This window comes from Sus scrofa, chromosome 5, assembly GCF_054392235.1.
Source record: "Sus scrofa isolate SSC_HxYL_T2T_F1_AM1 chromosome 5, Sscrofa_HxYL_maternal_Yorkshire_Landrace_v2.0, whole genome shotgun sequence".
Classification (NCBI taxonomy): Eukaryota; Metazoa; Chordata; class Mammalia; order Artiodactyla; family Suidae; genus Sus; species Sus scrofa.
The window spans coordinates 75,104,148-75,132,127 of record NC_139387.1 but is presented as its reverse complement, the minus strand read 5'-3'; the positions used below and the strand labels follow the sequence as shown (position 1 = coordinate 75,132,127).

Sequence of the window (27,980 nt, the reverse complement as noted above, 5' to 3'; positions counted from 1 at the left end):
AATTTCCCTTGTGGCACAGCAAGCTAAGGTCCTGTGTTGTCACTGCTATGGCTTGGGTTGCTGCTGTGACGAAAGTTTGATCCCTGGCCCAGGAACTTCCATATGCCATGGGTGTGGCCAAAATAAAATGAAGGGCATAAATATCTTAATTTCTATCCGTTTTGTAGAAAGAGGACCCAAAGGGACTGACAGCAGTGCTGACTATAGCACATATTCAGCTCCTGTTGTCTTAACCTAAGAGAGGCTTTGGTCTTTTAGGGGTTGGGGAGAAATTCAAAAGCCGTTATAGGATACTCACGTTATGGGATTTCACATGACCTACTTTCCCAGCATTTCACCGTGAAAACACATTGTTGATGCTAAATTTTCCTATGACCTCTGTCCTTGCAGACAGTCTTGAAATGTGGGACATGGTTCTTGATGTAGCAGACAGCGTGGTCCAGCCCTTGGCTAAACCAGAACCACTGCAGACCCCTGCCACCTCAGTCCCGAAGAACCAGATGGAGACTCAGAACAGGACCCACCAGAATCCACAAGCAAAACCTGAACCCTGGCACTTCCAGACTCACCATCTTAACCAGCACATAGCAGGTAGCAAACTGTTTTAGGAGCAAAAACTGAAGGGAGAACCTGGCTTTTTCTTTGAATTTTAAAGAAGAATGACATTCCATCTAAGATGCCGGAGAAACAGCAGTGTAAGAAATGGAGGGTCATTGGCTTAAGAGCCCAAAGTTTCCCTTGGGGCCTTGACTTGCGGTCTCTTACTAGTGGGATGTGTAAACGTGACTGCAGGAAGAGCTTTCTTGTTAAAAGTTTATTGCAGAGTTCCTGTCATGGTTCAGCAATTAACAAACTCAGACTAGTATCCAAGAGGATGAGTGTTTGATCCCTGGCCTTGCTCAGTGGGTTAAGGATCTGGCATTGCCATGAGATGTGGTGTAGGTGGCAGATGCAGCTTGGATCTGGTGTTGCTAGTAGGGGCAGTAGGCTGGCATCTGCAGTTCCCATTCACCCTCTAGCCTGAGACCCTCCGTATGCTGCTGGTGGGGCCCTAAAAAAGAAACACACACAAGAATGTTTGGAGTTACTTTGTGGCTCAGTGGAAACAAATCTGACTGGCATCCATGAGGATGTAGGTTTGATCCCTGGCCTTGCTCAGTGGGTTAAGGATCCAGTGTTGTCATGAGCTGTGGTGTAGGTAGCAGACGAGGCTTGGATCCTGCATTGTGGTGGCTGTGGCGTAGGGTGGTGGCTGTGGCGTAGGCTGGCAGCTGTGGCTCTGATTTGACCCCTAGCCCAGGAACCTCCATATGCCACGGGGATGGCCCTAAAAAAAAAAGTTTATTGCAACTTGGTCTAATGTTAATACAGGGACTTTAAAAGTATGGTTGTTAACTAATATGACTCAAATTATTAACTGTCAGTTTATTTTAAAATCATGGCAGCTATTATTTGAATAATTTTCTCTTCCATAGGAGACTGTGATTCCTCTAGGAAGAACCAGGACATGAAGAAAAGGAAATTAGATCCATCTTAACCGAGGCAGGTGACCTCACTGGACTCTGTCACAAAGGGACTTTCAGAAATTATGCTTTGATCATGAAATGATTTATCATTTGTACATAAGTCAAATCAGAGCTAATGAAATCATGAATGTGCTTTACCTCCAGGGATTTACCTTGCTTCTTCCAGAACTTTACCAGATTTGACTGTTGGAAGCTGCTACAGATAAAGCTGGGCAACTGGAAAACAGGCAGTTAAAGAGAGCTTGTCACACAGTCCAGGTTGGGAAGCTCTGCGGAGATTAAACACTCAAGGTTCTTCACTGTTTATTCCTAAGCTATTACATTTAAAAAAAAAAAAAAGACATTCTAGGCGTCACCAGTGGCTACCTTCCTTTAAACAATGTAAGCCTTATTCCCAAGCACCAAACTTGACAGGGGCCCATAGTGCATTTACTGTGAGTGACCTCTGACCTTTCACTGCAGGGCTCCACAAGTGAGGCTAGTCTTCCCATATGAGTCTTTTTTTTTTTTTTTGGTTTTTTGCCATTTCTTGGGCCACTCCCGCAGCATATGGAGGTTCCCAGGCTAGGGGTGTAATCCGAGCTGTAGCTGCCAGCCTACGTCAGAGCCACAGCAATGTGGGATCCGAGCTGCGTCTGCCACCTAACGCCATAGCTCATGGCAACGCTGGATCCTTAACCCACTAAGCAAGGGCAGGGACCGAACCCGCAACCTCATGGTTCCCTAGTCGGATTCGTTAACCACTGCGCCACAACAGGAACTCCCGAGTCTTATTATTATAGGTTCATGATGTCACTATCTGCATTTTTTCCTGATCAAGGAAACAATAAGACCAGAGAAAAGGCATTTTAAGAAAGCAAAATAAATCCTACTTTGTAATAAAATGGCACGCATCTATTTTTATTGTGCTTTACAGATTTTACACACACACACACACACACACACACCCACCCCCAGTTGAAGGTTTTTGGCAACCCAGTGTCAGGTATTTTTCCGACGATGTTTTTTTTTATTTTTAATTTTTGTACCCAGTTTATTTCATTTCAGTACTGAATTGCTTCAAAGAGGATAAGACTTTTTTTTGGGGGGGGATGTGTTTTCATTTATTGAGATTTTAATTCCAGCAGTGTTTTAAAGTATATATTTTAGGGAGTTTCCTGGTGGCACAGAAGATTAAGGATCCAGCATTGTGATTGCTGTGGCTTGGGTCACTGCTGTAGTGTGGGTTGGATCCCTGGTCCGGGAACTTCTGCGTGCTGCGGGTGTGGCTGGCCAAAAAGGGGAAAAAAAGTATATATTGTTTTAGATATGATGCTATTTACTACACACTTGACTGACTGTAGTATAAACATAGCTTTTATGTGCACTGAGAAAAACCCAAAAATCTGTGTGACATAAGTAGCTATTTATATCCACCTATTTCAGATGTAAGATATAACCCAATTTATAATAAATTTAAAAAAAATTTTTGGCCATGTCCACAGTATGTGGAGACTTCTGGGCCAGGGAAGGAACCTGTGCCACAGCAGCAACAATGCTAGATTCTTAACCTGTTGCACCATAAGAGAACTCTCTTTTTGTGTTTAGATGTTTCATAATTCTTTCCTCCAGATAATGAGTGTGCATTTTGGGCAGGACCATGAACCTGATCTTCAAGTGGTGGCTTTTATTATTTGATGGCACACAGGCCCATTTGTGGGAAGCCATGAGCCTGAAGCACTGAAGGCAGTGAGCCATCGCTGTCCCTTTGGAAGATGAAGAGGTGGTGGCTTTCCCTGACTTCCTTTTACCTCACCTGCCTCTGCACAGCTTTGGTCATTTATTTTTGATTTTGATATCCTTACCATTGTCTTCAGAAAAAAATATCTTCCTTGTCTGCAGTATCTTGCTTCAGGTCAGAGCTGCTGCTTAAATCCAGTTATAAACTGTACACAAGTCAAATCAGAGCTAATGAAATCATGAAAAAGGCATTTGCTGAAAATGAAACCCCATAGCTCAACAAAAGCAAGTATGGTTTATTTGAATGGCTTCGTTAAGTCCATCTACAAAGGCAACAAAAGGGAGCAAGAAGTGCGACCCTGGGGTTGGTGCCGAACGCATGAGTGATGGCTGCCGAGAATCCCCAAGGTTTGAATTCAGTTTATTTATTTTTTAAACAGTGTACATTGTTAAATAATGTAAGGAAAACATTTATAATTCAGAAAGACTTTTTAATGTGAAAAAAGATACTCAGTGTACTATTAACACAAAAATAATTTAAACAGTTCAGTAGCACTAGTTCATTCCTCTAGGCTTCAGTTATTTCATCCACAGGAGGGGAAAAAAAAAAATCAACAGTAAATAAAACCAGTTCTCACTTTCCATGTGTGAGTGAAGAGATCTCAGAATGATTAAACCAAAGTAACAAAACATCCTGTGCTGCATTTGGCTCCCTTGTTCCTCCGGTACAAAGTACTGTCCCCTTTGTCTCAGGTGTCAAGTCTCCCACTTCCCTGGCACTTCTGTCCTTACTCTTACCATCTCCCCGAAGATTATAAACAGAGAAAAAGTAAACGGTTTCAAAGCAAAGCTTGGGATGCCTGCCCTTTTCACTTCTACTTTCCTAAAACCTTCAGCTTTCATTTGCATCTTTGGGGACTCAGCTTTAAAGAAAACGGCCAATGAAGGACAGGACAGCCAACCAGGCTCTTCCTATCATGGTGATTCCTGGGATGTGCCACTGAGGTGGGTAAGAGGTTGGAGATAGTCAGTTTCCCAGCTCAACAATCAAGAGAAGCAGCACCCAAAAAATTCAGAGTCCTAGCTTCCTTCCTCATCTTCTGAGAGAACAGAGATCTCAAACATAGCCAATTAGGAGAGTATTTCCTGAAAGCTCTGAAAATGATACAACTGCCCATACAACCAGGCAGAGCACTACATAATACTGGTTGGTTGCAGTTACTACTTACCGGGAATATTTGTTTATATAAAAATGTGAGAATATCTGCTGCAACTCTAGAAATAAATGTGGCACAAGAGATTATGATCCTGCAACCTTGTGGACATTATATAAGAAGTGGGTAGGATTAAGCATTCTTTCCTACAATATGCAATTCAGAGGCAGGTCCACTTTCCACAAACTATAGTACCCCAAGCTGAGAAATGCATGGTACATTTTCAACAAGAGGAAAGCAATCCAAGCCATTTTTTAAGAGCAACTTTCTCTATCTGTGACATTTCACTATCGTACTTCCCAACTTAAAAACTAGTCCCCACCCCCTTGCTTGTATATTCAGCCATTTTCTTCTAGGTCTCATCTGTTTAAGCCCAGCTCAAATAAGTAAGGCTATGGCGTCCACTGGCCAAGCATCATACGACTTCAAAACAAGTTTGTTCTCCTCTTCTCCAGTCATTCTTTTCTTTCATCACTTATCACACACCACCCTCCATCTTTTAAATTGCCCAATATTGTTACAACACCCCTCCTCACTTGTCCTGAAACAGTTTTCTGCTTTTAACCACTGATGTCAACTTAACTTCTCATCCTGCTCATCGTACACCTGCTCTAGACAAAATTGTTGAATGACTTGGAAAAAAAAAAATACTCTTTTCAATTTCCTTACGGCATAATCCACTGCTGGAGCCACATGGACCTGAGGTTTCCTTCCATGTGTCCTTTGCTGACTGGGGTCTGATGAGAAGTTGATGCCAATGGCAGAAGCAATAGAAGTCCAAGGCACTAAAACATCCAGCAAGCAATACTGGGAGAACAGAAGTATTCAAGTACAGTAATTTATACAATTTTACATTCACATTTATTTATCTAATACAATGGAAATACAAAGGAGAAAGTTAAAGTCTCAGTAAAGGACAGAGCTAGCTAGCTTTTTTTCAACTTTTTAAACCTTTCATATTTTACTCTTAAAACTACTGTTGTCCAACAACATTTATATATCACAGTGTTTCCACATCAAAACTGATGGCAAAGTTATATGTCCGCAGGGAACTTAATTTTTTCCTAATTGCTAATGCTGCAGTCAAAGCTGCGAATATCATTTGCTTAAAGCACTAATGACCTATCATAAGAAAGGGTTGAAACCTCAGTCCCCTGGTGTTTTCCACTGGGTTCTAAAGATGGAAGGGGGGAGAGGAAAGAAAAAGTGTGTGTGTTTGTAGGGTGGTGGGGACAGGGTAGGAGACAGCCCAATAGTTTTTTTGTCTTGTGGTTTTGATTCTTGAGGGAATAAGTGGTTTGGGATGGGTACCAAATTAAGAGCCCCACTCCCTGCAAATGCAGATGGGCTTTGCTTTTTTCCCACTGAGCTCTCTAGTAGCTCTCTGATAAACGTGACTTTCTTTCCAAGTGCTCACTATGGGGTCTAGATGAACAACAAAGCACACACAAGAAAGCTGCCCTTTCCTTCTCACCTGCTCCAGTAAGTAAGTGGGGAGGGCAGGGGCAAATTCCCCATTCTGAGGGCTCTAAGCAGTATTAAAAACATTCCTTTCTGGCAAGAAATAACCAGTTAAATGCAGCACTAGTAGTTAGTATATAGGCTACTTTCCCATCCCCCCTCCCACCCACCCTCACCATTCCATCTCCTGCCCCCAAATCTACTTCGTAATGTCTCTAGGTCTAAGTGGTCCGCAGGTTGGAACCTGGGGGGTTGCTGATGGATTTCTGCAAATTGCTGATGTTGAAATTCTGTAAGGAGGCAGTTCCCACAGGCTGGAACTGGCTGAGTGGCTGTGGTGCTGGGCCACCTGTCCCACTCCACTGTGTGCCAAAGGGGGGGGCTGGGAAACCGTACTGCTGTGGGGGGCACATAGACTTGGTGAAGTGACCTAGAGAGGTAGCTGATGCTGCAGAGATGGGGGCTGAGCCACCCAGGTTTGAGGTCATGGAGATGCACAGCTGACCAGGTGCGGAGAACTTCCTCGCCATGCCAGGGCCCTGTAAAGAGAACGAGGCCACGTGAAGCTTGGTGTGGCTATGAGATGCGTTGCACTGAAATAGGACTATAGGGCTCGAGGTATCCCGATCTTAAAAGGCACAGCAAGACCAAGACCAAGACGAAACCAGCAATCATTGTTGCCCTCCTAACATTTACCTAATATTGTTCTTTTTTTGAGTCAGATTTTGTTTTTTGCCCCACCCACAGCATACAGAAGTTCCTGGGCCAGTGATTGAACCTGAGCCATAGCAGTGACAATGGGCTCCTTAACCTGCTGTACCACCAGGGAACTCTGAGTCAGATTTTCTAAAAACTGAAGTATAGCTGATTTACAATATCATGATAGTTTCAAGTGTATAGTGATTTAGTGACAGGTGCATTTATTTTCAAATTCCTTTCCCTTACAGGTTACTACAAAATACTGAATAGAGTTCCCTGTGCTATAGGAGTTCCTTGTTGATCATCTTTTATATATAGTAGTGAGTGTATGTCAACCCCAACCTCCTCATTTATCCCCCCACTTCCCCTCTGGTAACCCTAAATTTATTTTCTATGTCTGTGGGTCTATTTCTGTCCAAATACTTGGAGGTGGGTGGTATCGAGTCTGTGTGTGCGCCCTTGTGCTCATGCATGCAGCTCAGGATGTTGAAGGAAAAGGGACGAGAAGACTGAGTTGACCGATAGGGAATGAAGGATTTAGGGAGGAAAACTAAAAGGGGACCTGGGTGATTTCTGTCTTGCCACCAGCATGATTCGGACGTGTGTTACATCGCATTGACAGATCAGCAAGCAAGATGGCACAAGGAGAAGACTGACCTCATAGCTCATGTGTCCTTTGCTGCCTCTCCTGCCTGAGAGATTCATGGCGTCTCGGGCCCAGTTATCCACCAACTTGTGCAGGTCGTCTGTGAAAGTGCCCTTCCGGCTAGACGTCATGGTAGGAGGCTGAGCCTGGGCAGCCTGGCTGCTCACTGTTCCTCCAACAGTGTTTGTGCTGCTGGTTCCTAAAGTCAGAAGAAGCAACAAAGTACACTATTAAAAGGGGCTTGGGCTGTAACTTCAGGAAGAGGAAACACTTCTTAGGATGATGAATGGCAAGCCACAGAATGGGGAGGATGAACTGGGAAGCCATGCAAGAAAGGAGGTTCCAGGATCTTATTTATTAGCCAAATCTTACTTAGGCAAAACAGGATGATAAAAACAGGTTCTCTTCGGGAGCTGCAGATGAGGCTGGACATCTAAGGGGGACAAAGGGCAAGGGGTGGGAACCTCTTTCTGCCCACTCTCGTGGCATCTTGGAAACTCACCACCAGGCCTCTACTCCCAGCGCCACCTTGAACAGGGCCAGTGGGATGGCCAATGAGGCTGGCTGCTCTAGAATATTACAGAGTAGGGCAAAAGAAGGGCATGGTTCATGGAGGAGTTGAAGGAATGCAAAGACAGGCCAGGGAAAACGGGCTCCCAAACCGCGTGATGCCATGTGGTCTTTAGCCGTTCTTTCACAGAAAGGGACGATAAGAGAAGGCATGCTCTGTTCAGAAAACTTTTTCACCTGGATGCATAAACAGAAATTGCGAACATAAACTTGGGAGAGTTAAGGCTTCAATCTCTCCCGATTTCCTATGAGTCAAAAACGTGAGCACTCATGAGGAAGGTTCTCTGTGGTGTGCCTGAGTCTTTCAACTCCAGGAGGACGTGGCTTTCCTGAAGGTGACCTCAGTTTCAATTGGCTCACCTTCCCCCCCCCTTCCCAGAAGAGCAAGCACTCTCATGTGGAAGCAACAGGACATCCAGCTGCGGTAGGGGTGCCAGGGGAGGAGGAAGCTCGGGGGTTGTGATGAAGGAGTTCTATCTCTATGGTGTGATGAGAAACAAAGGAGAAGTCTGTGGCCTGCCTGATTTCGGCTCTGCTGGAGGGCACACTGAAGATTATTCGAGGAGGCAAGTTTAGGGAAGAGGGAAAGAAGAGTCATGGTCTTGTTTTTTTCCCCTCACCCCCCACTTTCTTACCACATCTCACATTTGCTACAGAATAAATAAAAGCTACTATAGTAAGTTGTGAGCCTCTAGGACTTAAGACATCCAAATAATGCGGGGGCTAAATATTTAAATACACACGTTCCTGTTTTCAAGGTCAAGGCAGCACCAGAGCACAGCAGCACACCTGAAGCAACTCTGCCATTAAAAGCCCTCTAATCTATTACTGGTCCTGAGTCCAGTTTACACCCTACACCCGGGGAATGGCACACACAAGCACGTCTGCACTGGGGAACAGCTAGTTCCGAGGTGAAGCTGCAGAGTGAGGAAGGTCACATGCTTCTTACCACCAAGGCAAGACACAGGACTACTGCAGGCGTGGCCTCAGTGCTCGCAGAGCCACGGGGCTGGGGGGTGGGGGGAGGGGGTTACTGCACATACAGTGTGAAGGGAAGAGTCAGTTCCCTACGGACAGGAAACCCAGGTGGAAAAGTGGGGAGGCAGGAGTGAGACAGTGTGGGAGGGAAGCACAGGCAGTGGTGGTTATGAGGAAACCAGAAAGCAAGCGTGTCACACGCATGAGGACACCATCCTCCTCGAATGAGTATTGCTTCAGGAGCTGGATGGTCAGTGAGACAATGAAAACGAAACAAATAGTCACAAGTGAGCAGAGCTTTCAAAAGCCAAATACAGAAGCTGGCAGAGGTGAACACTGCTGGACACAACTCGTTCATGCTGGGGTCACACTCTCTAGTCTCATGCTAGTCGCCTTTGATGCTGTGAGGCCCCTTTATAACCGAATTTCATTTTTCATTTTCATCCATGTTACGTGATACTGGATTCTGAAAGTGGGGTTTATACCACGAGGGAGAGGCAACCATACAGCTAACATTCTTATTCTGGCTTCTGAAAACAGATCTCCACATTAGAGAAGGAAACAAACACACTCCTTTCTGACCAGAAATTAACTCCCAGGAAAAGCTGACTTAGTAATAAAATCTAGGAAAATGCGTAGTGTGCTTGTTTGGTCCACTGTAGCAGTAAAATGTTTTAAGGACACTGGCAGCACGTAGATATTTCTGAGAACGCTGCTTGCCTTCCAGAGAGGCTGCTGGCTAACCTTTAAGCCTTTTTTCGGTTCTGCTGAAAAGCTCTAAAAGTAGCATCCTTTACCACCCAAAATTCCCTAGCTGAACTCTTCTCCTGCCTTAACACATTCCCCCACCCCCACAAATCCAGTAACAAGAGCCTATTACGAGCCACAACTTACTGCCCAGTGTCCCAAGCACAGAGTTTTCTGGAGGAACCTCTCGGTGGCCTGCTGGGCCGTAGAACTGTCCACACTTTCACGAGAAGCCACCTGTCTACAATGCTGTCCCTGTCCTCACTGCCCAGCAGCTGCCTCCCACTGTGATATGAGGGCATGACTCTGGCTGCTGTAATCCCTGCTGACTTTCCAGTGTGCCCGCAGCGGCTGGCACACGTGGTGACTTCTGACTACAGGACTCTCTCCCTAAGGAGCTAGGCACCCCTGATCCTTCTACACACATCCACGGGTGCCCTCCCCTCCCCCACAGTGGGGCTGTCATCTAGGGCACTATGTGGTGACCTAAAATCTGGAGGGACAGCCAGTGACAGCAACTGAGCGTGTTAAAGACGAAACCAGAGAAGGGTGCAGCACCAGCCAAATGGAAGCTGGAAATCCAGGAGTTGTGAGGCTTCGGGGTTCAAAGACCTCAAGGGCAAAAGGCTTTGCAATCAAGGACCAGAAGTAACAGAAAGAAAAGATAATTACTACAGAGCTGGTTGCAAGGACAGACTTTTTTCACCATCTTCCCTGAAGCACAAAGAGAGAGCAATGTGTTAAAGATAAGGAAACATCAGTGTAAAATATTTAGAATCTCTAAACAGCACATAGAGTCCCAGCAAGAGAAAGCAGGAGGGGGACAGACTGGAGGGACCTGGGAGCCCTGTCACAGACACTGTTCTGTGCGATGGACCTGACTGGCTGTTGGCCTTGACATGGTGACCTGGGGTACCTGGCTGACAGAAGTCAAGTTTCCACACCCAATCTTTGTATCTGAAAGAATAATGCCCCGCGTCAAAGTTCTGGCATGGGGAGGAACTCCAGTTTCTCAGGTCTCACTGCTTGAATTTCAAATACCCAAGCAGTCTCTCCACCGATCCTGTCCCACTTTCTGTTTCTCCTGCTGGGTTGTTAAAAAGCACTCAATTAAATGCATTAGCAGTTCTACCACAGAAGGCTAACAGATGGTACCATTGTTACAGTTTTAATTTAAATTGGCTCATATATTTCCACATCCTAATGTACATCCTAACCCCTCCCCCCAGAAAAATCTTTAAAAGCAATTTTTGAACATAAATAAAGCATTAAGCCAAGCCGTGCTTCCAAACTGTACTCTTATTTTGAGAGCTTAGAGTAATGCATCCCAGATTAGCTAGGAGCTCATGTCTGGGAGCCCCTGTTTCTCTCTGCATTTGCTATAATCTTGTGATTTGTTCACCAAGGCTTATGTGATGTGTACTGACAGAGATAGGACCTCTCATTTTAGACCCAGAAGGAAGTGCTAAGATTTAACACTTCTGACCACTTTCATGTGAACAAAGTGTAATACCACCTACCTTTAAAAGTGTAAAGAGAATTTACTGAATTAATTAAGCTGAAGTGGTACCCATCACACTCTACTTCCTTCACAAGAAAAGCCTTGGTTTTCTTTCTTCCCTCTTAAGACACTTCAGCCTGCAGAATAACATAGGCCTGACACATCACATTCTACTTTAAAAACACTTGTCTCTTCCTGTTAGTGTTTTTTCATCTTTCTAGCTGGAAATACAAATTAAATGCTTACTTAAGTGTCAAGGAGCTAATGTTCTTGGTCTAGCTTGGCCTAACCAGAAAAGCTATTGATCTGAGTGCCCACAAATCTACCAAATTGGGTAATGCCTTCCACTTCCCTCTTTGTTAAATAGCTCTGGACTAGTGCTATGTGAGGCCCAAGGACCTCTGAACCATACTCAGAAACAATGATGGCCTTAGCACATGCATTTAAAAAAGCACTTCAATAACCACATCAGAAGTTTGAAGCCTTACAGAAAAGATCTTTATCTAAACTCTAGCAAAGGTTTTCTACTTGATCCTTATTTTATTTTTGTTTTAACACTTTTTATTTCAATATATGTCTATCGACTACCTGCTATGTGCCAGGAAGGCTCTGGCTACTCAGAGAAATGCTGTTTCCCCAGTGCGCTCTGCCTCGTGCACGTGATCTTATCTGGTCTGGCAGGACCACCTTCATTTCACACATGGGGAGATGGGCTGGAGAGGCTGGGTGACTTGCTATTGCACCTTGTTTGGGGGAAGAAAGCTGGGAAATCCCAGCAATTTTGTTAAATAGCCCATTTTCACTTATAGGTGTTGACCTTTGGTATTTGATAAGCTTTATGAGAAGAACTACACTGAACCCTTTTTTGAAATACTGATTTTATGGATTTAGAGGGTAGTGGTGGTGAAGGCATCCAATGAAGAGACTCTGGCATCTTTTCAATTAATAGACAGTTATGCTTAATCGAGATTAAAAAATTAAAAGATTCTAATCTACTCTGAAAAAGAACAGAAAAACAGGGTATAACGTTTACCTGCACCTGTGGTCAAGAGGTTCTCGGTGATTTCTCATGCCAGAGCAAGGGGCAGCACTAAACAGGACTGTGTGTTCGGCATTCATTATGCTGAATGACCTAACAGTCCCTGCAGCCTGGACACCACATCTGCCCTCTGTCAAAGGCCTACTGAGAGGCCCAGAAAGTTACTTTGAAGTTTACAGAAACCTATTGTTATTTCTACATGTTTTTTCATAATTACAGAGACCCAAACTTCTGAGGGTAATCATCATTCAGCCAAGCCACTGAGTAGATGATATACAAAGAACAAATGAAAATGGACTGCGTGAAACATCAGATCCAAGCGGCAGAAACACGAGGACGAGGAAGGAGTAAAGGTGTTACACACAAAGAGCCAAGCAGGGCGTACTCAGAAATCGGGTCCTCCTGCCACCAGGTTTGAACGTCACCTGCTCAGACGCACAGTTAAACTTCGCACAGCCTGTGAGAAGGGAGAATGGGGAGGAACAAAGAGAGGAGACAGAACACAGCTACGAGACGTTAGAACCCTGAGGCTGGGGTGGGAGACGTGCTGGGACAGCACAGGCCTGGTTGCAGCAGGAGGACCAGGCCCCAGCCCCTCCACCTGCCCAGATAGCGCTCCTACCTGAGAACACACTCATCTTACGCTCATCTCAGCCAAGAGACAACCTAACCTCCAAGTCTGTGATGCTGTGGCCAAAGCACTCCTACTTTACCTATAGTTTATTTCATTCTTTTCCACCCAAACACCCTGCTCCTTTCAATTCTTGTTTTAATATTACTAGAAGCTCTTTCCTCTAAAGGAATATTCTGAGTGATCATTAATGAACAACCTATATTTGGAAAGTAGATTATGGGCAAAAAATTGAATTGTAGGGCTGTTATTCATTTTAGCATTCTTCTCTCATACTTAGAAATTTTAAAGGTCTACACTGGCTAAAGCAAATGCATTAGCTCTCAGAAATAGCTAAAACTCCTTAGAATCTGGTCCAGGAAATCCCGGTTTAGTATTAAAGCTTAAGTTTCAAATTCCAAAGGAGTCATTCATTTGTTTGAGGCCTCAGAAGCAGAGACATCACTTCTGCTGTAATCCCTTGAAAAAACCTATTTCTGGTAGATGGGAACAGTGATCCCACCTAATCTCATTGTCACCCACTCTCCTTTCAGACCAAAGAGCCATGCAGGTACCAAGCAGCTGGTTTATGGCCAATGGGTCCTCCGACCACCTTAAGGTGGCTTCTTCATCAGGCTTTTGTCCCTCCTATTGGCACTATCTCCTTTTTAATGTTCTTGGAAGATGGCAGTTGTTTTGATTTCTTACCTTGACCTGGAGCAGAAAGGCTTGGTACTGAAATGGCACCATCACTGGTGAAGGCTGAATAGAGGTTGTCACTGGAGGGAGATGGCTTAAGGGGTTGTAACAGCTGATTCTGCCCAGTCTCTGGGATGTTGCCAGGAGCGGGGAGGGTCTGCTGGGGGTGCAAGACTGTTGCTGTACTCTGACCAGACAGGTTACCTGCCAAAAGATACATGGCATGAGAGAACAAGTACAGCTTTCCCCCCATACTTAATAGGCAGTGTTCTTATTCCTCCAGTTTGTACCACCTTTGGGATTAATGATGGATCATAAGACATAGGATACAGGAGCAAAGCCTCATTGACAGGAGGAGAGGTAAGCAGTGGCAGGAGAGTCAACAGGTAATAGGGCTGTAGGATACCATCCCTAAAGATGCTGAGCTTTAGATAACCTGGATGATTTAAAAGTCTGAGCTGAGTATGAAGACCAGCACCTGGGGAGTTCTCGTCATGGTGCAGTGGAAATGAATCCGACTAGGAACCATGAGGTTGTGGGTTCAATCCCTGGCCTCACTCAGTGTGCTAAGGATCTGGCGCTGTTGTGAGCTATGGTGTAGGTCGTAGACGCAGCTCGGATCTGTGGTGTTGCTGTGGCTGTGGTGTAGGCCGGCAGCTGTAGCTCTGATTGGACCTCTAGCCTAGAAACCTCCATATGCTGTGAGTGAGGCCCTAAAAAAAGAAAAAAAAAAAAAAAAGACGATGATGACAACTAGCACCTGCAGTAGACATGAGAGAACTGCACTTTGCCATTTGATATTTGCTCCCTTTTTCACCCTATTATGACACAAAGTTGAACCATGATACAAATTGGTTCCAGAGACAGTCTGCTTAGTTTTTCCTGCACATATGTCAGATTAAGTACAAAAGAGGTGTCAAAGAGTATATTTTTAAAATTATTCTTGGTCGGTGGCTTTCAATCATTAGCCTAGTGTCTTGAAATGGACTAACTTCTCTATTCCTTAGTAACTAGTGGAATAGAAGTCCATTCAAAAAAATATGTCTATGATATCATTTATATCTGGAATCTAACATAAGGCACAAATGATCCTGTCCACAGAAAAGAAAATCATGGACTTGCAGAATAGACTTGTGGTTGCCAATGGGAAGGGGGAAGAGGAGGGAGTGGGGTGGCTGGAGAGCTTGGGGTTAATAGATACAAACTATTGCCTTTGGAATGGATTAGCAATGAGATCCTGCTGTGTAGCACTGGGAACTATGTCTGGTCACTTATGATGGAGCATGATAATGTGCAAAAATAGAATGTATACAGGTATGTGTAGCTGGGTCACCATGCTGTACAGTAGAAAAAAAAATTGCATTGGGGAAATAACTAACAACAACAACAACAAAAAAAGTTCCACACACACACACACACACACAATGTCTAAACAGAAATCAGTATCTAAATTAGTTGATATCCCTTATAATCCCTTATAATCACATGTTTACTAATGAACTGATTCTAATGTATTAGAGAAAAGGTTTGGGTCCCTGAAAGCTTCCAGAGAATGTAAAGCTGCTAAGCTTGTAACTGCTCTCCAACATATTTATATTAGACCTGAAGAGCAAGGATGAGGTATAAACTTATTTCAGCTGCTTTTACTTTTCAACCAGTAAGTATCTGTTAATATTACCTACCATAGTTCACCAAAGGGTAAAAACTCTATCATAATTAAAAGCAAGCAAACTATAATTCATTATAGATTATAATTTAACTATTTTGTATTATAAACACTAGCAAGTTCTTTAATATAAACAAAAACTTTAACCAAGGAAATATCTATAAGAAATTTACATTCATCTCAACTGCCATTATGATCTAGCCATTCATTAAAAGGAAGATTCTACCTGTACTCTACCAAGCAGAGAACAATGTATTTTCTTCCAATTGCCTAAGAGCCTGGAGAAATGCGCATTCTGTGAGTTAGGAGGCAAAGCTAGTGGTTTTATCCTGAAGAACAACTATAAATAACAGCAACCACCAGCTAGCAATCTGGATTACAAGGGAGTAAGTCAGAGTACTACCTGTCTACTTCCATAGACTCAAAAATAAAGAGGTTCTCCAAATATGGGGAGTAGAGAAGGCAAGGAAGCAAGAATATTAGAAAAGTCAGACTCCTTTGAAATTGAACAAAAGTTAACAAGTGTTCAATACGTTATATACACAGTTGGGACAGCCATGGCTGACCTGGTCCAGGGCTTTTATTCCCCAAGGAACTGCTGCGACTAGACTTGCTGCCTTTGCTTTTGGTGGGTCGCCTTCTTCTCCCTGCAAGAGGGGCGGCTGCGGGGATGATAACAGCAGGGGGAGCTTTGCCCAGCCTGGTGTACAAAGATTCAATTTCATGCTTCTGGCGACTCTGTAGGTCTTGGATCTCTTTAAGATGTCTATGAAAGATAACCAAACATAATTCAAAAATAGTTTAACTAACTTCATTCAAACAAAAATTAACATTATTTCACTTCTACTCACATATTTATTACTCACCTATGAATCTTCCCCTCAATGTACTTAATCTAATTTGGTTCTAGTTTGTCAACTTCTTTTGCCAGCCTCCACTACCCAAGCCAAATCCCAATAAGCTCCCAGCCAACCACAAATGGATGACCATATGTGAGGAGAAAAATTTTCTGATGTGGAGGCGCTACATACTCAATTTGTGACTCAGATCCGGTTTGTTGAATATGACCAAGAAAACCTGCTACACAGTCTACACCCCAGTACCATTACCAGATTCATCTGGTGAACTAAGAAATAACTTAAGATTAAGTTAATAATAATAAAAAGTTCTATTGATAAAAAAATAATGTGGAGAGAGAAACACAAAGGTGCTGAAGCAGTCCTCTAACTAGAAATGCTAAGGGTCCTTATGGGCACGAGAAGCCAGAGGAGACCCACGTTCAGGTCCTTAGCTCCTGCAAAGCACCCTCTCTCTAGCAAGGGAGCTAGGTCTTCACACCCTCTGCAGTTTTTTCAGGAGAAAATGTACTCACTTTTCTCGCAGTCGTCGCAGCTCTAATTTTAAGTCTTCATCTTCAATATCTGACTCATTGTCACTGCTCATGTAAGAGGAGTTGAATGAATTACTAAGGCTTTGACTCAGGCTCTGGATAGGAAGGCTCTTTGAGCACAGCTGAGGTGGGGAGTGTGGACTACCTGAACCGTCATCGCCATCCCTACTTAAGAAGGCAGCCTCCAGGTCAGAAGATGGCCCATTCAGATGTGAAGGCTCTGACAGTTCAGGCTTTTCTTTCTTTGGTATCACAGCAGGAAGAATAGAATGTTCCAAATCCATAAAAGGAGGAGATGCCACTGGTCCCTCTTTTTTTGCCTCAGCAATCGCATCTTCAGTTCTTGAAACAGAGAAACGACCTACTTTGTCTGCTGTAGTTGTCACCTGGAAACGCCCAACCTTGGTAGGCTGCCCAGCTTCTGACTTTGCTTCTGAGGCCGAAGTCTTGTGGGCGCTATCAGGCATATCTGAAGAGATGCCATGGATGGCTGTCCCATTGGGCTCTGGCTTTACCAGGGTACTCTCTGGACTACTACTTGATAGCACTGAGGACTCTGAAGTACTGGATTCAAAATGGACAGACTTTACATCTTCTGACTTATTTTTACCCTCTTTCTGGGTATCGTCCATTGCAACTGAAACCTGATGGAAAGAGACCATCGTGAGATTTAACAACAAACTCTTCAATATTCAATTTTCATTATTTATTTATTTATTATTATTATTATTATTATTATTTTGCTTTTTAAGGGCAACATCTGCAGCATATGGAAGTTCCAGGCTAGGGGTCAAACCAGAGCTGCAGCTGGTGGTCTACGCCACAGCCACAGCAACTCAGGATCTGAGCCACATCTGCGACCTACACCAGTGCTCACAGCAACACCGGACCCTTAACCCACTGAGCGAAGCCAGGGATGGAACCTGCATCCTCATGGATACTGGCTGGGTTCGCTACCACTGAGTCATAACAGTAACTCCTTTGATATTCAATTTTTAAAATGGACAATAAAAAAAGACTCATTTTATTTCCTAGTCTGAATAGGCTGTTTATCTGTTTACAAAGACCCTCCATCTCTGATTGTGAAAAAAAACTGAATACCATTATAGAGCATGACATATCTATATTGAGATGTATAGAGTCGATGCAGGTTCTTAGTTGCTGGATAAGCTAAGTAAATGATCTATGTTCATACCCCACACTGTGCACAGGACTCAGAGTCGAGACTTGGTGAAAATAACAATAGGTCATGGAATATTGAAGGTTGCCAGTAAAAAAGAAAAACTACAAAGATTAAATCCAATAAATGTTAAAGGCCAGCTAAGCTTCAAGAATCATCAAAACTAGCTGGAACTAAAAGTAGGATCTAGATCATTGTCCTAGTTTGTCCATTTATTATAAATACAAACTCAGTGCAGCAACAAATTCTCAGAAACTCAGTTTACAAAGGAGAAAAATACTACCTACTGTCTCCAACTTCAAGTACTCTCGTGAGAATAATCAGATAGTAGGAGTTGAAAGCAGGAAAAAAAAATTTCAAAGTGTGGCATTATGTATTAAGCTACTTATTTCTCAACTGGGAAAATTATATGGTATCATTTGATGCTGACTCAGTATTCCCACCTTATAAATTAATCCTAAAAAATTACCCTAAACATGGAAAATGTTTTTATATACAAAGATGTTTACTGTTACTTTAGTTCTTATGTTGGAAAAAGCAAAAACAATCTAATGACCGAAAACAGGAAAATGGTTAGGTTAAACCTACTACTAAAGGGGAAAAGGCTCCAAAATATCATTCAGAGAAGCAGGGCCAATTTTAGATACATACTTGAACAGAACAAAAGGAATAGAAAGAAATACGCCCCCAAAAGTGTCCTAAGGATGAGATGGGAGGCAGAAGTGTGACTCTCTACTATTTCTCTTCTAAGTATTCTTTTTTTTTTTTTTTGTCTTTTTGCCATTTCTTGGGCCGCTCCCGCGGCATATGGAGGTTCCCAGGCTAGGGGTCTAATCAGAACTGTAGCCACTGGCCTACGCCAGAGCCACAGCAACGCAGGATCCGAGCCGCGTCTGCAACCTATGCCACAGCTCACAGCAACGCCAGATCCTTAACCCACTAGCAAGGGCAGGGATCGAACCCGCAACCTCATGGTTCCTAGTCGGATTCGTTAACCACTGCGCCACGGCGGGAACTCCTAAGTATTCTTTAATTTAATTTGCATGTATTATTTTTAAGGGGGAAAATAATAAAAGCTATAAAGTGCTCTATATAAAAGAAATATATCATTGATGGCAATTAGGTCCTACGAGGTAGATAATAACTTTATTTTATACATACTCCCCCAAATTGGGACTTCTTTTTTTAAATTACAGACACAATCTCCCAGAATTGACTGTCTTACCTGAAATCGGCCCATCTGAAAAACACCAGTTCCTGAAGTAGGTGCTGGGATAGGACCTTCTGTGACTTGAGAAACTGAAACAGTACATGGAGGAGAAAAAGAATTGAAATCAGCATCTCTTTTTAGTTAGCTCTTTTCCCTTTAGCCAGAAACACAGCAAAATGAAACTACACATCAGAAGAAGAAAAGCTGTTAGAGGCAGCTAACCTCCCTTTCGCCTCAGACTTGCTTTTCTACAAGATACCTTTTTTAGTGTGAAAGACTATTACTGGTGAAACATATAAATGATATATATAATCAAAGAAAACTTATCGTTAACCCTCTACCTTCCCTAATACATGGGTACAGATGACGTGGCACTGTTGTTTTTGTGTGTACTATTTGTTTTTGTTTTCTTGGACAAAGGAGAAAAAAAAAGACATTTAAGTTGTTGGTATGGATAATTTTTACAAAAGTTGGAAATGTGCCTTTTTAAAGAGACAGACTCCAGAAATAAAAATAATGTGTAAACCGATTAACTGTAATCTTACATTTGTATTTCTACCACAATGCTATTCAGGTTTATCTGTATCTCTACATATATCAAAAGCTAAGAGGCTGCCAATAAATTAGATTTTATAAATGTGCTTGAATTTCCTTCTCTCTCTTAGTAAACATCTGGCCTACCTAATAACAAAGGGTCTTATGCTAAGAAACCATCATTAACCGCTGGCATGTCACCCTCAAAAGATGGGAAAGAGCCACACAGTACTTAGGTGCTCTAGATGTTAATATCAATGCAATAGAAATATGTTCTATACTATGTTCTTTAACATAGTCTCGAGTACACCTACAAACTCTTAGGAATATGTCTCGTAAATAATAACCTCTACAATCAATTACAGGAAGGTCTGGAAGTGGTAATATGAGGAAGAAGGATGATTCTCACCATCCTTTTGAAGCTGTGCTCCAGCTTCTACAGCTGCTGTTGGAGCCACGACGGACACGGGCTGCAACACACACACACACACAAAGATATCACAACATCTTTAGCTTCAGTTATTCTTTTTTCCTGCTGCCTCTCCTCTGGTTTTATAAAGGGAGAAAGAAAGACAGTATATGTGAAGAAACACTTATGTCCAAGGGCATTTTCTTTCTCTTTTTTTATAACTTAAAAATAAGTTTTTTAAGATGTTTAGAAGAAATTTCGAGTCAATCCTTCCAACTGCTTTCTTAATTTTTCTCATGGGATACTTAAAGGTATAACTTAGATATGCATAGACAAGTAGTTTTAATCAGAATATTTATTGTATCACAAGCCTACAAGGAAGAAGTTAAGACTTCACACTTAAAAGTATATAGCCTCCTCCAAAGCATAAATACAAAATCCATAGAACTGATCTACGGTATGACTCTAACCACAGGTAAGATAAGAAAAGTATCTTTCTTTTTTTTTTTCCTTTTTTCTTTTTTAGGGCTGCACCCGCCTGAGGCATGTGGAGCTCCCCAGGCTAGGGGTCGAGTCAGAGCTACAGCTGCTGGCCTATGCCAGAGCCACAGCAACTCAAGATCCAAGCTGCATCTGAGACCTACACCAAAGCTCACAGCAACGCCGGATCCTTATTAACCCACTAAGCGAGGCCAGGGATCAAACCCAAAACCTCATGGTTCCTAGCCGGATTTGTTTCCACTGCACCACAACGGGAACTCCCCAAGAAAAGTATCTTTCAAATCAAATTTTTTCCATAGTTATACCCTGGGTCAGTGTTACTCTTTCATTAATCTGTCTCACTTCTGTTGACTACAAGAAGCAGACTTTGAACAGATGTTAAAGGTTATCAATAATGGTCTAGGTTACAGTTTATATTCCAGGTACATAATACACTAGGGTTATGGGAAGGTTTCATCAAGGTTTTCAAAACTCACACCAACTGTAGACGTCAGCACAACAGTCTCTGGACTAAGTGTTCTTCTGAGTTGAGCATCAAGATCTTCCAGAGGCTGCTGGGCCTGAGACAAAATCACAGTAAGTAGAATCTTTGGCATAGCCAGAACCCATTTACACAGGACACACTCAATATAATGTATCTGTTTACTGAATATAAAAACTCAATATCCTAAGTTCAACTTAGTTACATTGCTTGAAAGATTACCAAGCTCTCAAAACTGTATGGTCAAGTTCTCAAACCACAGAAAATCTTGGTTACAATTTTTAAAAATGGTTTTGAAGTCTTCTTTCTTACCGTCTATATTTAATGTTAAAGTGATAGAAAAGTTATCTATCCGTCCTCTCCTCAAAAACATATTCTAAAAAATGTGATCAGGAGTTCCCGTTGTGGCGCAGTGGTTAACGAATCCGACTAGGAACCATGAGGTTGCGGGTTCGGTCCCTGCCCTTGCTAGTGGGTTAAGAATCTGGTGTTGCCCTGAGCTGTGGTGTAGGTTGCAGACGAAGCTCGGATCCTGCATTGCTGTGGCTCTGGCCTAGGCCGGAGGCTACAGCTCCGATTGGACCCCTAGCCTGGGAACCTCCATATGCCGTGGGAACGGCCCTAGAAATGGCAAAAAGACCGAAAAAAAAAAAAAAATGTGATCAGTTGGTAGATTAACTGTGTCATTCCCTATTTTCTTTTTCAGCTTGGCACATCTTTCTGAAAACTTGTCCTTGTATAAAAGATGGCACTAACATATACTCTGTCACTATCTTGGCTTCTACCGACCTCCCCTCTACAGCTTTTCCCTCTCCATACAGGCACCATCCATTTATCCTCATTCTCCACTTGCCTTGTCTGCAGTTTTTTCAACACACTTTGGGCCTGCTTACCAATCGGAAATACATATTTTTAGTGAGAAAACATGTTCAAAACTTGCTATTTACAGACCTTCACAACACATTTTTTTCCCCCAAATTTATCAGCTGATGGAACGGGTTCTCTTTATTATGGCAAGTTCCTTAAATTATGTTTAACTGTACATCTGAGGTTAAAGAAGTAGGGATAAATTCAGACTTCAAATTACTAGCAATACAACATATTTTCCTTATACCTTATTCTAAAATAAATTCCTAACTTAGTTTCAATGTTTACTAGCTTCTCCCATGTCCATCTCAGAAGCTTTTTCATGGTTACAATGCAGTCATAACAAGTACTTCACTTATGGGAATTCAACTAATGTGTGGGGAAAGAAGAATAATAATTTAAAGGCAATTCTGACCCCTAGTGAGCAGGACTGAATGTGAGATGGGAATCCCACACCCAAGTTCCTCTCCAAGCAAAGTCATGTTAGCTGAGCTGTAGGTTTTTGTATTGAAGATGTAATACATGTTTTTGATAAAGATGACTCTTACATTCAATTATTTCATTAGGTGGTCACTGAAAGATATGCTAAACATTCAAGAAAAAACAGGTGGTACTGAACTCATATAAAAAGGGCATTATCAGTTATCAGGGTGGTACTCTTTTTTCAGGAACTTTTAAAGTTAATTTTGATTACATGTAATTTTTATTCCCACAATGCTAATCTTTCATTCTTTTACAAAAGTATGAATGATAGAAGGAATTATATTTTCTCCTGGCAAAATGTCAACTTTGCTATCTTCCTTTTTCACAGATATGGAAAAACACCAATATCAAATGATTTCTATCATCAGCTATGGTGTTTTTGTCTTTTTTTTTTTTTAGGGCCACACCCGTGGCATATGGAGGTTCCCAGGCTAGGGGTCCAATCTGTGCTGTAACTGCCGACCTACGCCAGAGCCACAGCTATGCCAGATCTGAGCCACGTCTGAGACCTACAACCACAGCTCACGGCAACGCTGGATCCTTAACCCGCTGAACAAGGCCAGGGATTGAACCCACAACCTCATGGTTCCTAGTCGGATTCATTTCCACTGTGCCACAACGGGAACTCCCCAGCTATGGTGTTTTAAAAGAAAGTTGTTACTAAGTCAAAACCAAAGAGAAGCCAGAAGTCAAGATCATGCAACAGAGAATTTAAATAAGCTTTGTGAAAGAAAACAGGGGCACAAAAAGAAAACTGCCAAGTCTTGGGGCACCTGCATTAATGAAGGTCCTGGAAAAGGTGGCAGCTGCTCACTGGGTGGAGTACCAGCTGGAAGTTCAGTACCTAGTGGCAGCACCTATAGACAACGAAGGGAAATTCAAGTCCATGAGACACTAAGAGTAAAGACTGCATACTGGAGAGCAAACCAACTAATTCAAATGCGGAAGCATAAGAACAAAATGTATCCAGTTAAGGCAAGCTTGTCACCTGGGTTACACTCTGTGTCTATCTCAAATAAAGGACATTATAACCATGATACTATTACAGGGGTAACTCTTTAACACCACTACAATGAACAGGAAAATTTAGTAAAAGCTTATTCCCTAGAGAATAGAGGCTGTCTGAACACAAGAGGCACAGTGCAAATATTCTTGAGCCTCTTATTTGGTACAGTACTATAAGGCTTTTCTGAGAAAACAAAACAGTCAAAGACAACATGGGGTAGGTCTGATAACAAAAGGCATCAGAAATCTAATACCGTTTAGCAATTTGTACTTTGAGCGAGGCCTCTATATTACCCTATTATAAAAAAAAATCTCACATCAATGGCAATGCAGAAAGACGGTTGAAGCATACAATACAGTAGAAAAAACATAGCCTTGTTATTTGGAAAGATCAGACTAAAGATGGCAGAATGAGAGGAATCCACCATAGCAGAATTAGAAAACATTCTAGTTATTTTACCCCTAGCATTAGATACTTTTCTTCTCTTCCACATCAAATTCGTTACCAACTTCCAACTTTTTAAAAACTCCAAATTGTATGTCTATGGAATCCAAGCAAAGCACAGAATATGCTTCATTCTCATGGAAACAGACTGTGAACTGCTGTTATTCTGTGTAACTGCCAGCAGAAACATTTAAGTGCCAATTCAGAAACAATGCCTATATTTTACCTGATTATATACTCTTAGAAAATCATAGAATATAATTAATCCCAAATCGAGCCATATTTCAAAAGAAAGGATCTCGTGTTCATTATACATATATCCTAAAATCACCTTCAATCAGTTTATTTCATAAATATCAAGTGCCTATTACAAGCCAGCCATCTTTGCCTTTTTTTTTTTTTAAGGGCCGCACTAGCAGAATACAGAGGTTCCCAGGCTAGGGGTTGAATTGGAGCTGCAGCTGCTGGCCTATGCCACAGGCACAGCAATACGTGATCTGAGCTGGGTCTGAGACCTACATCACAGCTCACGGCAACACCAGATCCTTAATCCACTGAACGAGGCCAGGGATCGAACCTGCATTCTCACGGATGCTAGTCAGATTCATTTCCACTGAGTCACAATGGGAACTCCAAGCCAGGCATCTTTGTAACTACATTTCTAATTTGCAAGGCTGAGTTGATAACAATATTCTTATGGGGGGGGTGGTCATATTTTTCAAATTATTGCAAGACAAGAACCTTACTGGAGGCTTAGTTGAAGGTGGCTTTGATGGAGCAGTTCCAGGTTTCACTGCTGGTATAGTGCTCACCGGCGTGGAAACTTGCCCAGGTGTGACCACGGGTAGAATTGACAAACCAGTTGTTCCTAATGGCAAACTGGTTGGTGGTAAGCAAGTACTTGTAGTGGAAGTCATGAGTTTGCCTGGTGCAACAGCAGTGGTTGGGATGCCTGGTGTGACAGTGGTCTCCACCACTAGTGATGTCTCCAGTGAGACAGAAGCATGCTGTGTTCCGGATGAGCTGTGTTCGCTGAAGAGAGACCGCAGCTTTTCCTCCAAAGTCTTTATATCATCAATCCCAGGAGCTCGAGGCTGTGCATCAGCATCCATTTCAGGACAGTGAGTGTGGGGCTGGTTAGGGAGCAATGCTGGCTGCGGCTGACTGTGGACTAGTGTCTGCTGGACGGCAGGCACACTGGCAGCAGGTTGCACCAGGGGTGGGATGCCAGGTACTTGGGGTAATAAAGGTGCACAGGTCGGTCCCGCTTGGGAAAGGACTGGAATAGAAGCTACAGCCGATGGGATGACCAAAGGATGAGCCACACCAGGCTGAGAAACAGAACTAGACACTCCTGCTGCAGGGGAGGCAGAGGAAGATGACGCAGGGAGGGACAAAGCCAATCCAGCTGTGCTGCTATGAGATGCTTTATCTAGTGAGTGTGCACTAACCACTATAGTTTCAGCCAGAGTAGGAGCAGAGGTGCTGCTGCTAAGTGAAAGAGAGGGCTGTGAAGCTACACTTGGGGCTGGAGCAGTGGTAGGAACTGATGCTAATGTGGTTATCCCAGCAGTACTGCCTGATACCTGCTGAGATGATACAGGTGGAGGCTTAGCACCTGGGGCAGCAGTACTGCTCACTGCAGAGGCTGAAGTCATTGCAACTGATATAGAGGGGAAAGTGCCTGTATTAGAAACAATGCTCCCAGGTGTGGGAGCCTGGACTGACAGGGATGTTGTTGACACTGAAACAGCCACAGGTACTGTGATGCTTGAAACCACACTGGAAAGTATCGGGGAATCAGATGCAGGTGGCACAGTGAGACCACTGGAAGAGATTACACCTGTGCAGGTGGCAACTCCAGCAATCCCCTTTTCAGTGGATGCTGTCACCTCAGATGGAGTTACTGATGTGGAAATGTCACTAAAAGGGCAGCTAGTTGCAGGAACTGATACTGAAGGTGTGGCTGCTGCTCCAGCAATGCTACTCATGGAAGGAGGCACTACTGGAAACGTTGGTCCTGTGTGACTAAAGTGGGGAGGTGCTGTACTTGGTCCTTCTGTCATTTGGGCACGTCTAAGTTCAGAAAAGGCCTGCTGTAGACTAAGGGATGAAGCAGAGTGAGACAAGTTCATTCCAGTGCCAGGAGATGTAGAAGCAGCAACTGCAAAGGAAAATAAATTTATAATCAGTCCTTTTTTTTTTTTTTTTTTTTTTTGTTGTTGTTGTTGTTGCTATTTCTTGGGCCGCTCCTGCGGCATATGGAGGTTCCCAGGCTAGGGGTTGAATTGGAGCTGTAGCCACTGGCCTACGCCAGAGCCACAGCAACGCGGGATCCGAGCCGCGTCTGCAACCTACACCACAGCTCACGGCAACGCCGGATCGTTAACCCACTGAGCAAGGGCAGGGACCAAACCCGCAACCTCATGGTTCCTAGTCGGATTCGTTAACCACTGCGCCACGACAGGAACTCCATAATCAGTCCATTTTAAAAGGGTGGATTCAAAAGACTGTTATAACAATCTATTTTTGGGATGCCCAAAAATGCCAACAAGGCCCTAAAACAGCAAAGTGAAATAGTACTTCAATCAAAATAAGCTTTCTTGTATGAATATTTATTTCTAAAAAACCCTTGAACTATATACAGTAGTACTAAATGGAAAAACAAACATGTAGTACTGTATCTACGTAGTAGCTATCATAGTAGCCAGTATGGCCATCCTTCTGTGCTCTTGCTTAAATGCTCTCTTTTCACCATCTATTTCCCTTCTCCATATTTGTCTGTTGGATACAGTCCCGATTTTCCACTCTCCTTTATTGTTTATGGCATCACTGAACTACTGCTTGATGACCAAGCTTCCAATATAGGAGAGACGCTGTAGGATTTATACATATGTGGTAAAAGCAATTTCTTACCTGTATCTGATATTTCACTGGTGAAAACTTTTGATTCTCGTAATCGACTTTCCGGCACAGGACTTACTATAAACCGTCTTCCAGCAGAATGAACAACTTGAGTTAAAGAACTGGTAGGAAGGCCTGCTTAAAAAGAAACAAACTACTTAATGACATTATATTATTATATACATTGTCACAAACATAAAGCTTCAAGATGTCCTTATTAGCACAAAACTTCTTAGGTCAAAGGGAAGAGCAAACAAGCCAAAGAAAAGAAATTTACCTATTTGCTGTGGCATGGAAGATGCAGGAATTGGTTGTTTGAACTCTCCTTCCAATTTCTACAACAAACACAAGTGTTTACGTTCATTCTCTAACTCAACAAACGATCAGGCAAAAAAGCAAATCGCCACATGCAGAAAACCTCAATGTTAATAATCTCAGTTATAGGTGTAATGAGGTACCATGGACGTTTTGCATGGCAAATTTAGCCAAATATTTAAAATAAACAAAGCTTCACTATGGGAATGGTGAACCTACTTGAGAGCCTGAAAAGCCATAGTCATCCTTTCCCTGTAGATTCTCCAATCCCTGGTCACCCTCTGGCTCCACACTGACATCCTCGCTGAGCATCTCATCAGCTTTTTCAATAATTTCCCGCACCTGATCCACAAATGCCTCTCTCTCTATTGCCAGAATAAAGTCATTGTTCACCTATAAAAGAAATGTGACATCAGTCTAATTAGTACAATGCTTCTTAGGCTTTAGGTCATTCAATCACCACTTTCATGACTTCTGCCCTCTCTGCACACCACCTGTATTATTTATTTGATTTATAAGTCAGTTCTTCAATACCTAGTCACACATGCCCTAGACAAAAATATCTCTAAATCACAGGTTTGGTGTGCTAGTTATATTTATATTGAAATAAGTATGGAACATAATATCACATATTTGCCTGGGGCAGTGGCTATAACAATCAAGTACTAAGGAAACATTTGGAACTCTAAACACAGACATACCATAATTGTTGCTATCTCCTCTGGGTTGTCTCCATCCAAATCAAATTTGAATGTAACCATTTTCCGATTGTGAGTCTCTAACTGACATTCTACTACCCGATCTCCTTTATTTGAAACCTAAAAAGAAAAAAGAAAGGGTACTTCATATCTCATAAGACCATACTCAGCTCTGTTAGTGAATGTGAGAAAGTAATTCAGGTTATCATTTGAACTTAAACTTAATGTCACCTCCATTCCTTGAAGCACTGGTACGTTGCACCTCTTAAATTACTAGCAAGAAGACCTTAAGAAAACATCAGCCTTTGTGTTACTCATCTGCTGAAGAGTTTGGAAGAAATACAAGGTCTTTGTTTTACAAACAAAAACTCTTTCTTTTTTTCCCCAAAAAGTAAGTAGTGCCTTCTCATAGAAATATGGAATTTAACAATATCATCTGGGTGACTAGAAGATCCTGAACTTTCATCACTACTTCCAAGCCTT

At 42.6% G+C, this 27,980-nt stretch overlaps 2 protein-coding genes across 101 annotated transcripts in view; one reads left to right on the top strand and one right to left on the bottom strand.

Moving 5' to 3' along the window:
- The window catches only part of RAD52 (RAD52 homolog, DNA repair protein), an 81,957-nt gene extending 78,022 nt beyond the window's left edge, over positions 1–3,935 (top strand). For 31 of the 51 annotated variants that reach the window (XR_014845114.1, XR_014845113.1, XM_085024400.1 and 28 more), the window contains 2 exons: positions 391–591; positions 1,476–2,410. Coding sequence is in view for 46 of the 51 variants with exons in the window: in XM_085024400.1 (XP_084880526.1) it covers positions 391–591; positions 1,476–1,537 (263 nt within the window). In the remaining 5 variants the exon portion in view is untranslated. 51 annotated transcript variants of the gene reach the window in all.
- WNK1 (WNK lysine deficient protein kinase 1) overlaps positions 3,651–27,980 on the bottom strand; it is a 142,609-nt gene continuing 118,279 nt past the window's right edge. For 12 of the 50 annotated variants that reach the window (XM_084956997.1, XM_084957003.1, XM_084957008.1 and 9 more), the window contains 14 exons: positions 27,501–27,617; positions 27,019–27,192; positions 26,762–26,819; positions 26,497–26,622; positions 24,327–25,744; positions 22,904–22,987; positions 20,776–20,859; positions 19,799–19,859; positions 18,871–18,944; positions 16,448–17,109; positions 15,642–15,841; positions 13,419–13,613; positions 7,277–7,464; positions 3,651–6,459 (listed from right to left, as the gene is read on the bottom strand). In XM_084956997.1, the coding sequence (XP_084813123.1) occupies positions 6,142–6,459; positions 7,277–7,464; positions 13,419–13,613; positions 15,642–15,841; positions 16,448–17,109; positions 18,871–18,944; positions 19,799–19,859; positions 20,776–20,859; positions 22,904–22,987; positions 24,327–25,744; positions 26,497–26,622; positions 26,762–26,819; positions 27,019–27,192; positions 27,501–27,617 (3,759 nt within the window). In that variant the 3' untranslated portion in view covers positions 3,651–6,141. Of the gene's footprint in view, positions 6,460–7,276; positions 7,465–8,355; positions 8,383–10,232; positions 10,275–12,485; positions 12,558–13,418; positions 13,614–15,641; positions 15,842–16,447; positions 17,110–18,870; positions 18,945–19,798; positions 19,860–20,775; positions 20,860–22,903; positions 22,988–24,326; positions 25,745–26,496; positions 26,623–26,761; positions 26,820–27,018; positions 27,193–27,500; positions 27,618–27,980 lie in introns of all 50 variants that reach the window. The other 38 variants (XM_084956998.1, XM_013997884.3, XM_084957009.1 and 35 more) reach the window with 8 other exon arrangements.